General features: G+C 46.0%; 1 protein-coding gene across 1 annotated transcript; it reads right to left on the reverse strand.

The window, feature by feature from the left end:
* Positions 1–2257: 2257 nt before the first annotated feature.
* LOC104290066 (keratin, type I cytoskeletal 13-like) lies at positions 2258–8146 on the reverse strand. The gene is made up of 9 exons (XM_009889114.1): positions 7499–8146; positions 6803–6885; positions 6092–6248; positions 5531–5692; positions 5078–5203; positions 4608–4834; positions 3773–4086; positions 3162–3269; positions 2258–2283 (listed from the first exon to the last, which is right to left on the reverse strand). Exons 1-9 carry the CDS (start codon positions 8144–8146, stop codon positions 2258–2260), a joined length of 1851 nt encoding a protein of 616 aa, XP_009887416.1.
* Positions 8147–14536: the final 6390 nt, after the last annotated feature.

Consider the following 14536-nt stretch of genomic DNA (forward strand, 5'->3'; position numbering starts at 1 on the left):
CTCCTCCAAGTAAATTCTATCTAACCCCCGTAACAGCCTCCCGGGGGCCGCTGGAAGGCCAGAGGACAGGTGAGGGCCAGTAACTCAGCCGGTGAAAGCCGGGAAGCGTGCACTCACAGAGGCATTTTTGAGATGAACTCGGCAGGAGGAGGTGTGAGAAGCAGTGCTGCTCTGGTGGGAGTGATCTTTAATTTGGGCTGTTAGTTTGGTATCCTGATTAGACAGGTCTAGGAAAGAATTGTCACAGCCTGCAAGAGGTGTAAAACTAGCAGAGCAAACAGGGCGGGTAGGGTTAGGGGATTGCTGTCGATATAGCAACAAGTATGATTTGATGCTGCAAGGATTTTAAAAACGAAGTAGGTGATGTTGCAATCGGAGGGAGATGGGGTATCCTTGCAAACATCAACACTGCCTCTTTGCATGTCAGGTCAGGGATATCAGTGCATGCTGTTGTGTGAAGTAGTCCTTCGTGAAGATTAGCTGGTTCCTCGGGCCCCCATAGAGACACTGGTCAGATAGAAACCATTCTTCCGAGATCTTTTTTTCTTTTCAAATCCCAATCACATTGGCTGGGAGCCTGGCATAAGGCATAAGGCAATGCAGTGAATCACTGGCACAGATCTGCCTGGAACTCGGGCGTTCAGGATTCCCGTTCCCACGGTCTCCCACTCAGTCTGTGTTTCTCAACCTTCTCCAGTGGGTGATGCCTTCCTCAGAGTGCAAAAACAAAACTCATGACTGTAAAACAGAGAGAGAAAAACTTACTGCAGTGATACTCCTGTCTGGTTCCCTTTGGTTGTGTTTAAGCAGATGAGTCGAGAAGTGCAAGGGATGAAGAACGCGCCAGTGAATAGGGGTCATGTCAGGAGCCCTCCGAATTATTTCCCAGTGAAATTCCCCATACGGTTCATTTCAGCAGTTCAGCCCATTGAAGTTGTGCTTGTGCAGACCCTTCGCTTTGACTCGCCTCAACAGAAGGGAGAAGCACGGTGAGGGGTACGGCGGGGGAGCGGGCACCTGCCAGGGCATAAAGGAGGGAAACATGGCTATAATTAAAACAAAGAGGAGAAGTTCCATCTCTGTCTTTTAGGGCATTTGCACCCTTATTGCTGTGAGCAGTCCCTCTACTGTGTGATCGGTAGGCAACCCTTAAAATTGTTTTGGGAATCTTTTCTCTTGGATGTCTTTTTTTTTCTCTCAGCCTACCACTGGGCTTTGTAAGATCACCTTCTAAACATGAATAATTTGCCAATCTGCTTTGTAAAATGTGTACCTGTCCATATTTAGGCATGAGAAATGCCCTGAAGTGAAAATACTGGACAGGTACCAGACAGCAAGGCATGGTTACAGCAGTAACTCGTCTGTGAATTCCTTCTGAGCGATCTGGTTCATACTTTATGAATTTATTTTACAGTACAGATACCTACTGTCACAAAGTAGGGATATCCTATTACTGCACTTTTAGCCACGTGTTATCCAATCTGAACCCAAGCAGGCAGCACTCAAAATGTGTTCATTTTGCATAATTAGTTGTACCTGATTTGAGTTCTGCACTCAGGGGTGTTTTGGCACTGGGAGCTGAAAATTTCCATGTTTGCATTCCATGATAAAAAGTTTCATAGTGCTTTTTAGTGACTACTTAGGAAGATTTTTTTAGAAGCTTTCTGGGGAATAGTCATTTCCTTCGACCCGCCCTCTCTTCCCCTGATGGACGTTAATAGCAGAAGCAGTAGGGTTTGGCTGTTGGCGTTCCCATGGAAGGGACCGCCAGAGCATTGCACCTGCCAGCGTACTCGTCAAAGTTTTGCCCAGTTAATCTGAAATGGTGAATATGTCGCTGTAAACTGTTGGGTCTTAGGTTATCGTGTATTCCACAGGTAACACTTGATATTTGTAACTGATTCAAACAAAAATGTCGGCTAAAGGAAATTTCTCCCAGACACAGCTTTCTGCTTGCATCAGAGAGAAACAAAGATTTATTAGCATTTATTTTGGCATTTTTTTTCCCCACAAGAATACCAATCACGGTAGAGATTAAGTCAGGCAACAGTGATTAGGCACAGAAATTCAGATGGAAGAAGCAGATAGGCCATCCAGAGAGTTCTGATGAGCCCCTGGAGTGAAGAATGTTGAGTAACTTGAACTAGTGTTCGCTCTTGCGCTGCGCCGAGGCGTGATCGGACACGCTCGGTACAGTCTGGCTTGGTCCAAAGGCCCACTGGTGAGGTCCCGCAGTGGAAGATGCTGGTTTTGCCAATCAGTCCTCCGACTTTCTAAAACTCCCTGTTGAAAGATGAAGGGAAGCAAGAATTTCTTTGGAGAAGTGTTATCTCATTTAGCAGTTCTAATTTTTTGTGACTTCATAACTATAGACTGTGCAGTTCTCAGTGGACTAGATTTTCTTCCCCAGCATTCTGGAAAGATTAGAACAGTCTCTGACTTTATATTTGTACAAGCATGTGTGTCTGCAGCTTTATCACATTGAATACATGGCCCTGCTTCTATTCTCAACTAAGTGTAAATCACTCCTTAAATTTAGAGTGACGGTAGCAGTATGAATCGAATACAGATGAACTTAGAATCTGTAATTATGTGTGTAGCAGTATTTACAACAAATTAGTAAAAGTTAAAGTAGAATGGCACATAATATATTTCAGTGTTGCCTGCCAAACATTCCCATAGGTAGGAATGTTGCAAGTCAGACAGGACATTTGATCAAAAGAGTAAATTTTTATGGAGAGTTTGCAGAGACTATTAATTTTTAAAAACTAGATCTCATCTACACCAAATCTTATCAAAAAATCTTACTCGTTACACAAAAACCTTCTGAATTCTCTCCTTTGTTTTCAGCATCAACAGAGTCTGTGTACGGTATCCTTACGTTCTGTATCAATGGCTTCAGGCCTTTTGGTCTATAGCCAATACTTTCATGCCAGAAAACAGCATGTTTGTGAGATAGACTACATTTTTAAGTAAGATTAATATCCCTGTTACTTCCTTGATAAGAAGGAATAAATGGAAGCCTCAAAGCAGGATCATTCTCCATCTTTTTTTTTTTTTTTAAATCAGAAGTGGAAGAGAATCTTTCTAAAAATTATAACTTCCTGTTCATTTTCAACATTTTCAGGCATCTGAGATGCTGTCAGGACCTGAGACCTTACCCAGTCTCATTGTTTTTATGGCTTCAGACACTTCCTCCATTGTTGCTCCTCTCTCCAAGGTTTTGTTCCCTTCCAGGCAGAGCTTCGTGTTTTCAGCATCTCCTGGAAACACAGCCATGAAATTGGACATGGAAAAGAACTCTTGGTCACTCCCCATCTTTTGGTGCTTCAGGATTTTGCAGCTAATACCCTTTATATTTTAAATGTCATGAGTGTTCCAACTCTTTTACCTTGCTTTAACCATTTTGCCCCCTTAGTAGCAGTTACATTTCTAACATTTGGCTTTATTCCAAAACTGCTGACTTCTCTGGTTCCCTGTATGCTTTGGATTGGGCGTTATTTTTTCCTTTTCCCCTTCATTTCCTCTTTCTACACATCCTCTCATACAACTCTGCATAACATCCCCTTCATTCGAGTCACTTGTGAAAATACTACCGTGTTGGCATGTTACTGTATATAAACAAATGTCAGAGTGGACTTAAAACACAATTGGGAAAAAATAGCAAAAATATCTCCAGATTTCCAAATAAGGAAGGAAGTTGTCATATCCTTTCCTGCTATTCAGAGAAATAAGTTAATGGAAGGATGAACTCTTTCATTCCAATTTTTACCTTGGCTTTCACAAGACTTGCCAGAGAGGGACTGGGAAGATGAAGAGTGGGAGAGGTGGGATTTGCCCCCTCCTCCTCCACCACTGCCACCTCCTCCACCTGAAGTTTTACCACACACTCCTCCTCCACTCCCTCCTCCTCCGCTTCCGGAAGAGGAAGTTCTTCCGTAGGATCCTCCAATTCTTCCTCCACTGCTTCCTCCACCTGAGGACCAGCTACTTCCTCCTCCACTACTTCCTCTTCCAGAAGACCGGCTAGTTCCTCCATGACCTCCTCCTCCTGAGGATCCACCACCAGCTCCTCCCTGTGTGATGCTGTACGGAGGAAAGGATGTGTGTGTGTAAGCTCTGGAGCAACACGAACGTGTCTGGCACCCTAAGGGCTGTGTCAAGGCCACTCTCTGACTCCACCTTCTAGAAAACTGGTTTTAAACTATCCTAATTAAGGACAAATTAACTGATATGCACAGAAGAAGAAAAAGAAAGATAATGAATGGCTTTAGATGTCTGTCAAAATATGTACCTTGAGTATTTATAAAAGACAGTTATGCCCTTGCTTACCATTCATTTTCATATATAACTAGTCTGATTGCACTTAGGAGAAGAAATGGCATATTATAATTCTAAATACTTTTCTGAATGTTTTTGTCCAGTTCAAGATAAGTATAGAATAATACAGCTTTGCACACTGCCAGCTGAGATTTAGATTCTGTATGAATTCCTGTGACTGTAGTATATACGTTGATGATAAATCCATTGCACCTGTTCCTAATATAAATATTGCTGCTTTCATCTGTTTGCATAGATGGCATGTTAATTAATCTGAGTGTATGTACCTAATATCATGCTGCCCTTCTTCAAGCAGTGCCCGGTACTGCGCAATCTCCTGCTCCAGGCGGGTCTTGATGCCCAGGAGCATCTTGTACTCCTGGTTCTGGCTCTCCATCTCGCAGCGGATGCTGGCCAGCTCCTCCTCCAAGGGGCCGATCATGCCCTGGATCTGCTGCAGCTGCATGTTATAGCGACGTTCTGTGTCTTCCAAGTTGGATTGCAAAGACTGTATCTGAGAATATAAGAAATAATACAGCGTATGGAAGTGCGGCGCGTTATGGGAATGTGGCAGGATTAGATCATTCCTATACCCCAAATGAGAAAAATATTACACGGCGTCAGATGTGCCGAGCATCTTCATCACACGGAGCGCTACCTACAGCTGATCTCCTGTCATGCCAGCTACTCACGTGTTCTTTGCATATCAGAGGAGTGTTCTTTGCATATCAGAGGATCAGAAGCAGTCGTTACCTACCATGCTGATTTGGGACTGCAGCTCAATTTCCAGGCTCTGATAGTCACGTCTCAGCACAGAGATCTGTTGGTTGCTCGATTCTACTTCCTGGCCACTTGAGTGGACTTGTTGACTCACTTCCTCCATCTGAAAAATTAACACACAGAATTGGAGTTTTTGAGTTTTCCTTACAACGTCAACGTGGTAGTTGACCATGGAAGCATCTGGCAACACAACAAGTTGAAGCAGGACCGCTTGTAATACGGGGGCTGTTTAAACTTCCTTATGTCGCTCTGCCAGCGCAGTTAAAGCCCACTGGTGATTTTCTTTACTTTAATCAAAAGGATTCCACCATTATATCCTAAAAGCAATCGATGTTGTCATTCAATGTGTAATTCATCTACAGGAAGTTCTTACCAAAAGTTAGTATTGTTTTGCTTTTGTAATGTGAACATTCACATTGTAACCATTTACCTTGCTTTCATACCACCTTTCAACCTCTTCACGGTTTTTCTGGATAATGGTTTCATATTCTTGTCTCATATCATTCAGTTTTTTCAGCAGATCCTCTCCAGGAGCAGCATTCACCTCCACGTTCACATCACCATTGGACTGTGTTTGCAGCAATTTCATTTCCTGCCGAGAAAACCCGGGGCCAAGGCAAATAAACAAAACCAGTGAAATTACTTTGCAAAAGAATTTTGAAGTCAGTTAACTTGCTCTGACTTCATAAACCATCTTTGATCCTTTCAGTAACATATAAATATATGTTGAGGTTTTTTTCTTTTAAAATCATTTGGCCTTGACTCCCCAGTCCTTGCTGGTGAGAGGCACTGTGCTCAGGGCCGCCCTGGAGAGCCTGAGCCTGGCGGCCAGGCCGTCCCAGGAGGTCTCCTGCTGAGCTGCCGCCCGTTCGGAGAGCGGGGAAGACTACTTAGCGCAGAGGATGTTACCTGCGAAACCTGCCCACCTTTCTGATGCTGTAAATGTGCTTGTGTTGCTCGGCAGTTTGCATTTCAAGGAGCTGGTTCTTACCTCCTCATGGTTCTTCTTGAGGTCAATCATCTCCTCTTTTAGAGACTCAAATTGCATTTCCAGGTCAGACCTGCTCAGAGTCAGATTATCCAACAAGGGTCGCAAGCTATTAATGTCAGCCTCCACGTTCTGCCGGAGACCATATTCCGTCTCGTACCTGTGCCAAGGACAGTGCAGAAAGGTCAGCCCTTGTCTTGGGTTCTCAGTCCTTCTCCTACTGACTTTAAGTATGAAAAGGCTCACGTATTCCCGTGTCTCAGTGTCCGCTTTTGTGTCTATACTTAGTAGCACGTAGCATCTCTCAGCCAGCAGGATTATGAAATCAGAGGCCACCACTTAAAGCTTAATATTAATACTAAACTTTAATATTAAAATGTATTCTGTGGTCTTTTTCATTGTCTCTTCTTACTGTAGACTTTGTGCAGTTTTCATCTATCTGTTTCCTCTGACTGTCTGTGAAAGAAAATCACAGTTTTTCCACAGTTTTTCTTTCACTAAAAATAAAGCTTTTTTTAAGCTTTGACTCCACAGCTATAGGGAGCGCTCCCATTGAAGACCATTACAGAAATCATGAAGAATTTCTAAGTCTTACAATTGTTTCAGTTGTGCTGCCATGGAACCAGGAGGAGCCCTAGTATGAATTTATGAAACTAAGTTGAGGAAAGTAGGAGAAAGGAAGTCAGTGTCTGGAAAAGAGGAATATATTTTTACTTTATCCTGAAGTCTTCTGCAGTCATCCTTGTGTTATCCAGGTCCAAAAGTACCTTGTTGGTTTGCACAGCCGCAGTCACAAGCTAAAAGAGAAGATGATATGCTGAGGAAGATTTTCCCTGTGAATCTCTCCGGTTTGCACAAGGGACAGAAATACGAATGTGATCTTGTTGTTATAATCCCCAGGTGCCTGAGGGGACCGGCATTTCCTACATGCAGAGGCCTGGAAAGGTCATCTACAGTGCAAAACAAAGAGATGCCTGTGTGAAAATAGCACCAGAATGACAAAAACTGTTTTGTGAGTACAAGAGTGCTGTTAAGCGGCGTGGTGTTACCGCCGTAGCTCTGCCTCACCTTCCCTGCCCACGGGCCAGGGGCTGTTGTCAAGTGTCAGCGCACATCCCAGAGGGTAATTGTTACCCTTTGTCCTGTGCTCTAAAATCCACTACAGCCATTCTGAGAGGCTGCAGCCACTGCCAACAAACGGTCCGGGGGTGTGCTATAGGGATGTGCATCGTTTCTCCACCTCTAGTTGAAGACAGTTGGATGCACACGCAGAAGGCAGAATTTCAAGCGCAAGAGGCGCTTTCAGAGAGACAGTGAGTTTAGAAGTATCCATGCTGCACGCCTCAGAGATTTTACTCAATCACAAAAAGTCTGTCAATGCTAGCGCTTGTCTGACCAAGAACATCCTACCTGATTTTGAAGGTCTTCAATTTTTCCATAATAGTGGCTGTAGTCCTTTGTACCAGTAGGACCTTGCTTCTGGTACCACTCCCTGATTAATTGTTCAAGCTGAGCATTTTCCATTTCCAAATTTCTGACCGTATCCAGGTAAGAAGCCAGGCGTTCGTTGAGGCTCTGCATGGTCAGCTTTTCGTCGTTCGAGAGAATTCCCATATTCCCTCCGTGAAAGCCACCACTGCCAAAGCTGCCACCACTGAAACCACCGCCACCTCCACCAAAGCTTCCTCTATAGCCACCGCCAAACCCACTCCCGCCTGACCCAAAGCCTCCTCCCATGCTGCCACAGCCCATTCCCCCTCCATAACCACCACCGCTCATTCCTCCTCCACAACTACCACTGCTCATTCCTCCTCCATAACTGCTGCGCCTGATCTTTCCATAACTACCACCGCTACCTCCCCCACCATAGCTGCTCCTGGAACTTCCTCCGCCACAACTGCTGCCAGACATCCTGCCACCACCACTTGTGCTAGAAATTATTCTTCTTGAGGAGGCAGAGGAATACTTACTGCCCCCTCCACCTCCACCACTGCTAGCGCTGCCACCGCTGCTCCCCCGCAGGCAGCTTTTTGAGGTCTGCTTGGAGCCACAGCTCATCGTGGCAGCAGCGAACGACTCAAGTTATAACTCAAAGCTGGTCTTACAGTTGTTCTGGAATCATAGCTCCGACTGCCACCCTGCCTGGTCTGCATTTATAGCTGAGACAGTGGGTGTCGCCGCCAAAGGGAGTACCTTCTTTCCATGGCCATTTGCAGCCGCAGTTTTTTGCCAAGGGTAATTTGCCAAAGGGGGATGGTTGACAGTGTCAGGAAGCTTAACCCATACTCAAAGTGTTCATGACCGTTTGTTTATCAATACAAAACATGTAATTTCTATTGGGTGGCTCTGAATTAGGGAGATCTTTCCTGTGATCTAGTCTTACAGTCATCTGAATTAAACTCATCCCACTCACCTCATCCCGTTCCCATCTCTTTCAGCACAACAATAAACCGTCACAATATGGGACAGTAATGAATGTTACTGTCTCTTTTAATGCAGTCATTCCTCATGCTCTTTCCCCTTTCAGATACTTGTCAAGGAATCCCAGCTGATTTTTTTATACTTAAGTGATATTTTAAAAGGTTCTGGCTTATGCATATCTTATGTATGTTGTATGCTCCTTATTTTTAGTCCTTTATTGCTTTACGCCTGTTGAAAACATACCACGGGGTGTATTTTGTAGGTACACTGAACCACTCTGACATCTTTGTAATTTCTCATAAAAACATAGGTGCACATTGGCAAATATCATATGTGTCAGCAATTTATTCCAAACGTACATCTACAATTAGGTTTTATAAATAACAATTTAATTATGAAAAATTGTATGACAACAGCTGGAAAATAGCTCTGTGTCAGACTGTAAGGAAGGGAAGTGACAGGTTCTTGCTGGGAATAACTCTTCATGTGCTCAGAGCAGATGCAGTTACAGGACGGTCGAGAGACCGGGGAAAGCGTCCTGGCTCTGGGCGAGTCGCTCTGGACATGCCTGTGAATGGGAGAGGGGATGCTCTCACTCCTGACGGGATTTCAAAATTTCAGGCAGGATGCTTTCCTTCCGTAGTGCAACTACAAACATACTTTCTCGGAGGAGAAAGGTTAAGTTCCTGATTTTGGGATTAAGTCAGTAAACTGTACATCAAAATAGCATTTTTCCTTCAGTTTTGTTTTCCATTCATGGAAATACTTGCTATCTTGCGTCTTCTTTTTTTAAGGTTGCATCTTTTTCAAATACATAACAGTGGATAGTTCGGCTGAGCATCCGTCTCCTGAGCTCTTACAGCAGCCTGAGCCTCAATCAGTTGAAATTTCTTCCCCAACTGCCTCTCATGTCTGTCCTCCTTCCCAGGCACGGGATCTGCAGCAAAACGCGGTCTGTCCGCTGCCATTCTTTGTAGGCTGAAGTAGTTGTGTGATACCCAACTTCCGGTATCGATTTACTGTATTGTTCTTTTCTCGCTCAGCCTGTGGGATGTTGGCTGTTGCTAATTTAGAGGTTTGTTTGTTATGGCTCATAGCAAGTGTTTGTGGAAACATCTTTTTATAAACACCCCTCCCAGCACACCCCTGCCCACGCAGTATGACACACCTAAAGTTTCTTCTGCTGCTCGACTTCATTTCTGCAATGGCCCAGGAAGAAAGGCCTTCTCAGGCACCTAGAAATTTAAATGGTTCACTCCAAAACTTAGTGGAGTCTAGGTCATAATTTTAGCTTGTTCCAGTGAGAAATCCTTTTCCCTTGAGGTGCACAACATTCTCTTCTTTATCAACACCGACTTTGGCTCATGAAACCATTAGGTTACGTGATGTTTAACTGTTGGCTTCCAGTTGCTGACACCCATGTTCTAAGGACACGGGTGCGTTTCTGTGTTGTTCTGTGTAGTTCTGCAGAAGGATCAGGTTTGGGTTTGGGGTTTTTTTTTCTGGAAAGATGTTTATTCCATCTTTTGCATGAGTCAGTCCTTTTAGGTGGACTAAGCTTCATGTCTTCTGTTCACAAAAAGAACATGTTTGGATAGTTTGAGTATCAGTGAGGATGCTTGTGTACAACATACTCCACAGCTTCATGTTTAAGACAGGAAAGGAAGATTTAATGCCATTTTTTCCCTAGAATTCATGCAGGCAACATACTTCAAAAGTGAAGATTAGCTCCGTAAAACTGAAGAAGTCTGATGGATTCAGTGTATCTGGAAACAACTGGCCAGGATTAGGGATAGAAGTTATGGAACAAATGGCTCCTGAAAGGAATGTTATTTCGAAGTTTGCTGTACGATGGAGGCTGTTTTATGAGATGGTACTTTTCTCTGCAGTTATGTCTCATAGGATTATCTGTGCATTTGCAAGCGCTAACTAGATGATCTTAGATAATGTTTCCAGCAAACTGAGAGATAATGCTGCAGAAGGTAACCTGGAGGGCTGGGAAAGCCTCAACAGAAGAGAGATTTCAGTGAACTCCAGAAACTGCAAGGAACCCCAGTAGTACCCGCAAAATGGGACAGTGACACATTATGAAATCTCGGGCTGGTGCTGCTTATTGCAGCATTGAGCTGCTGCTCCACAAACACATCAGGGCATGTCCACCCCAAGTTGGTGTGCCCTTTGCTATCACACCCTGCGGTGCAGTGCGTCCAGCACAAGGAGCCGTGAAGTCTTCCTCCGGCATTGCCCCGACTCAAAACTGCCCGGCATCGCTCCAGGATGCGATGCTCATAACCAGCTGCTTGCTTCCTCAGCTTGCCCACCCCAGTGGGCTTACCAGTGCTGGAAACAGGCACCGACGTCTTCTGACTGCACTGAGGACAGTTCCCAGTCATGGGCAGACAAAGAGTGCTGAGAAAACTCCAGTTGTTGCAACAAGCAGGGGCTGCGAGGCAGCTACGGCTGTGCCCGGGCTGAACAGTGGGACAAGGCAGGGGTCTTCAGCTGTCACCACTGAATGTCTCTTACAGACTCTGTTGTGCATCCTCGGCCCTGGCTGCTCGCAGGTATCCACGCAGCATCTCGGGTGTGTTGGGTATGAGTATTAAAGAGCTCTTTTGGATTCTTTTCTGCTTGAGACACCTCTGAAAGGCTGCTCCGGAGAAGCTGCAATCATCTGTGCCTCTCACACTGGTATTAAAAAAATAATAAAAAAAAAGGTGTGAATTGCTCTGCAAGGTGATATTTAAAACACAAGACTTGTTTTGAAATAGATTTAATATTTTTTTTGCACTGGGCATAACTAACGGAGAGAGCATATGGTCACGATGTACCCTCAAAGCTGAGAGTTTGATGGCATTCGGGAAAATGGGCCCATGCATGATTGACATGTGTCAGGTCACAGTCAAGATACGAGGGGGTGGAGGAGGAGGAAGAAGATGCCCCAGGGGCAGATGACACCATAGTTGTTTGCAGTGAGGCCTCTTCCCTTTTCCTGTGATGAAACTGTTATGAGCTCCTGCCCAGAAGAGGATAGTGGACTATTTAAGCCTGAAAGGCTCACCCAGTGTGGGCATGAATTCACCTGGTGAGCTTAACTGGCAGAATTATCATGTGCTCTGCGGTACCGCAGCCGTGCCGTGGCTGAGGCAGAGGCTGGGAGAGAAGGGAGTCTTTTTGCTTTGGGGTATGTGCGGCAGCAGCATGGGGTGAGGCTGAATGGCCTCCGTGGTGGGCTGGGGTGATGGCACGGCGATGGGTGTGTGGGCTGAGCACACACAAGCTCCTCTTGGCTCCTGGGGCACCACCTTTCCTGAGCTCTGCACTTACAGCCTCCTTTGGACTGGTGTGTTTGGGAGAAACTGCACATTTGTGGGGGTACGGCTGGGCTGTGACCAGCCCTTTTCATGCTTCAGTGGTGGTGAACCCTCTTCCATCCTCCTACCTCTGCTCAGCTCGTCAGGAAAATTCTGTTTGCTTATCTTGCTACACAGAGAAAAACTGTGGAAGATCTATCTGGGAAATATGACTCATCCTCATAATTATATGTTATAAACTAACTTCCATTATATAATCAGCAAGCAATTTTACTAACACCAGATAATCCCATAGAACAATATTTCTCCATAGCAAAGAAGAAACCCTGTCCCTGATGTATGACTGTGTTGGAGGGACAACACTGTTCTCGTCCTGAGGACATGCGCTGCTCTTCCTGCCTAACACTGCCGGTCAGCTGCCCAACACTTAGCATGAAACTGCTTCCTCTCCACTAAAATTTAAATGACAGGGTTTTATCCTTATCCTGATAAAAAGCTAGATGTTTGAAAACTGAAAACTCTTAGAAAATTTGATTCAGATTAGTTGAAACATATTAGAGCTCAATCATGTTTATTATTTCAGTAGTGCATTAAGTGAAAGTTCTAAACAAAAAGTAATTCCCACCTAAAGATTCCCAATTGTTTACTCTGTGATGAGGGCACACTGTGCTTTGGAATCTTTTTTTTCCCACTAACTCAGCTGATCGTGCCTGGCAGCAGTTCCATACAGAAATATTTGGTGTTGAAAACGTCAGTACCAACTATTTCCAGTGAAAAGTTTAATTTTCTCTAAATGCATTTTTGTAATTAGAAATAATTGTGTCAAAAACCTGTGCCTCATTCTCCTCCTAGCAGTGGGACACTCAACCAGTGAACCTGGGTTTGTTCCCACAGCAGTTTGTACAATGGCCATGAACCCCTGGTGCCCAGTGGGAGCATCTTCAAATGCGTTGAGCATTACTTAGTGGAACAGCGCACGGGATGTATTGTTCAGCCCGTTTGTTTCTTTCTTCCTGTGTATATTTATGGCCACATCTCATAAAATAAAGCAGTGCCTTTCTTGAACTCAGTGAAATTCAATGAAGACCATCTACATGTGATCATTCCCCGCATGCCAAAACATACTTAGGCTTTTTTTTAGTGCGGGTTTTTAAAATACTTGTTTTGAAGTGAGAAAGTCCCCACCTCTCCTGCAGTCTTCTGCCAGGCAGGGTGTAAGTCCTGGCATCTGCCCACAGCCCGAGCTGTGTGGTCACAGGGAGTATCCCTGGAACGTACCCTCCTCCTTGCATCTGACAGCCCTAACGCGGCACATTCACCCACCTGCCAGTTAAAACTGGGGACCCGCTGCCCTCCGTGCAAGGGGAGTCAGTAGTATCCAATCCAGCAAACATCTCTCTTTTAGGAAAAAGATAATTCTTGCATACATTATACTTGATCTATTACTCACTCGTTATTGCAGAGACTAGTACTGATGAAACATTAAAGGGCACCTTCAAAAGATCCACCACCCAACGGAACGATGGTGATTATGATAGGAACAGTAATTAGGTGAGTCAGAGCTGTAAGAGACTTTCAGAGTACAAACCCTTTGGTGGGGAACTTTGTCATTTTGGGTCTAAACAGCCCCTTGCACAGCTGACTCTGTGGGTCTCAGCTAATGCTGCTTCATCAGCAAAGGGTCACTGGAACGCAATTACTGCCCCTACGGAGAGCCTGGGTTTCACTGTGCTCCTGCCTAACGATGCAGTGCAAAATATTCCAGTGCCATTCAGAAACAATGAACAGGTATTGGCAAATTGGTGCAGCGAGTTGCAGGCTGGCGTCCATTCTGTGCACTCACACGCAGGGGAAGGCGGCTGGGGTCTTCGAAGAGGCAGGCAGGGAGCCTGCGCCGCCTCCGGCAATAGTCCTGCACCAGAATCGGGCCATGCCAACCACACTACGAATGTGACCATTGCATTCGGGTGAGTGAGCTGGAGCAAGATGTCAGGGCTGACAGCTTGTCCCCGTGTTTTCAGCTAGCAGGATCTCCCCAGCACATGCCGCAGACACCTCATCTGTTTAGCAGAGTATTTCTGCCAAGCGATGGGAGCTGGGTTTGTCGCACACCTCCGCCCTGGGTGCCCTGCAGCGGTGTGGGCGAGAGCCGGTGCCCTCTGGAGACCAGGCTGCAGGCCGTGGTGCGGGGCCCGCGGGGCCCATCTCCTCCCGCCTCGCCGAATACCCCAGGCACCGAAAGGCAAAATGCGTCTGGATGGCGCAGCACCGTGGGCGCGGGGATGGGCAGTGGAGGAGGGAACGCTCCCGCACCCACTGCAGGGCAGGAATCGCACCTTCCCGCGCGCCCGCTGGCCCGGACAGGCCCCAAACGACTGTATATTGTGCGGCATTATACTTTTATGTAGTATTATTTTAATCACATGTCACTGTGCTTTGGTTGTGTGGTCTAACAGCAACTTCCCTTTAGCACAGCCAGCATCGGCCAAACTCCCCAGCACGTCCCGGCCCCTCGGGGACACGCGGGTCGCTCCCAGCGCGGGGACGGCGCGATGCGCTGCGCACCCTCCGCGGGTGGGCGCGGGAGGGGACGGTGCCACCGCCCGGAGAGATGCTCACCTCCGGGAGAGACCTGCCACCTTCTGGAGGCACCGGGGAAGTACGGAGGCTCCCCCGCCGCCGCGCGCCCGGCACCCCTCCCCTCGCGGCCCCG

The sequence above is a fragment of the Charadrius vociferus genome, unplaced genomic scaffold (genome assembly GCF_000708025.1).
Source record: "Charadrius vociferus isolate BGI_N301 unplaced genomic scaffold, ASM70802v2 scaffold1677, whole genome shotgun sequence".
NCBI lineage: Eukaryota > Metazoa > Chordata > Aves > Charadriiformes > Charadriidae > Charadrius > Charadrius vociferus.

Excerpts from the sequence above, each read along its gene's own strand:
- LOC104290066 (XM_009889114.1), bottom strand. The coding sequence starts at position 8,146 with ATGAGCTGTGGCTCCAAGCAGACCTCAAAAAGCTGCCTGCGGGGGAGC. Across the intron at positions 5,204-5,530 it reads AAAGGTGGTATGAAAGCAAG|ATGGAGGAAGTGAGTCAACA; the intron begins GTAAATGGTTAC and ends TTAATTTTTCAG. Across the intron at positions 4,835-5,077 it reads TGCAGTCCCAAATCAGCATG|ATACAGTCTTTGCAATCCAA; the intron begins GTAGGTAACGAC and ends TTATATTCTCAG.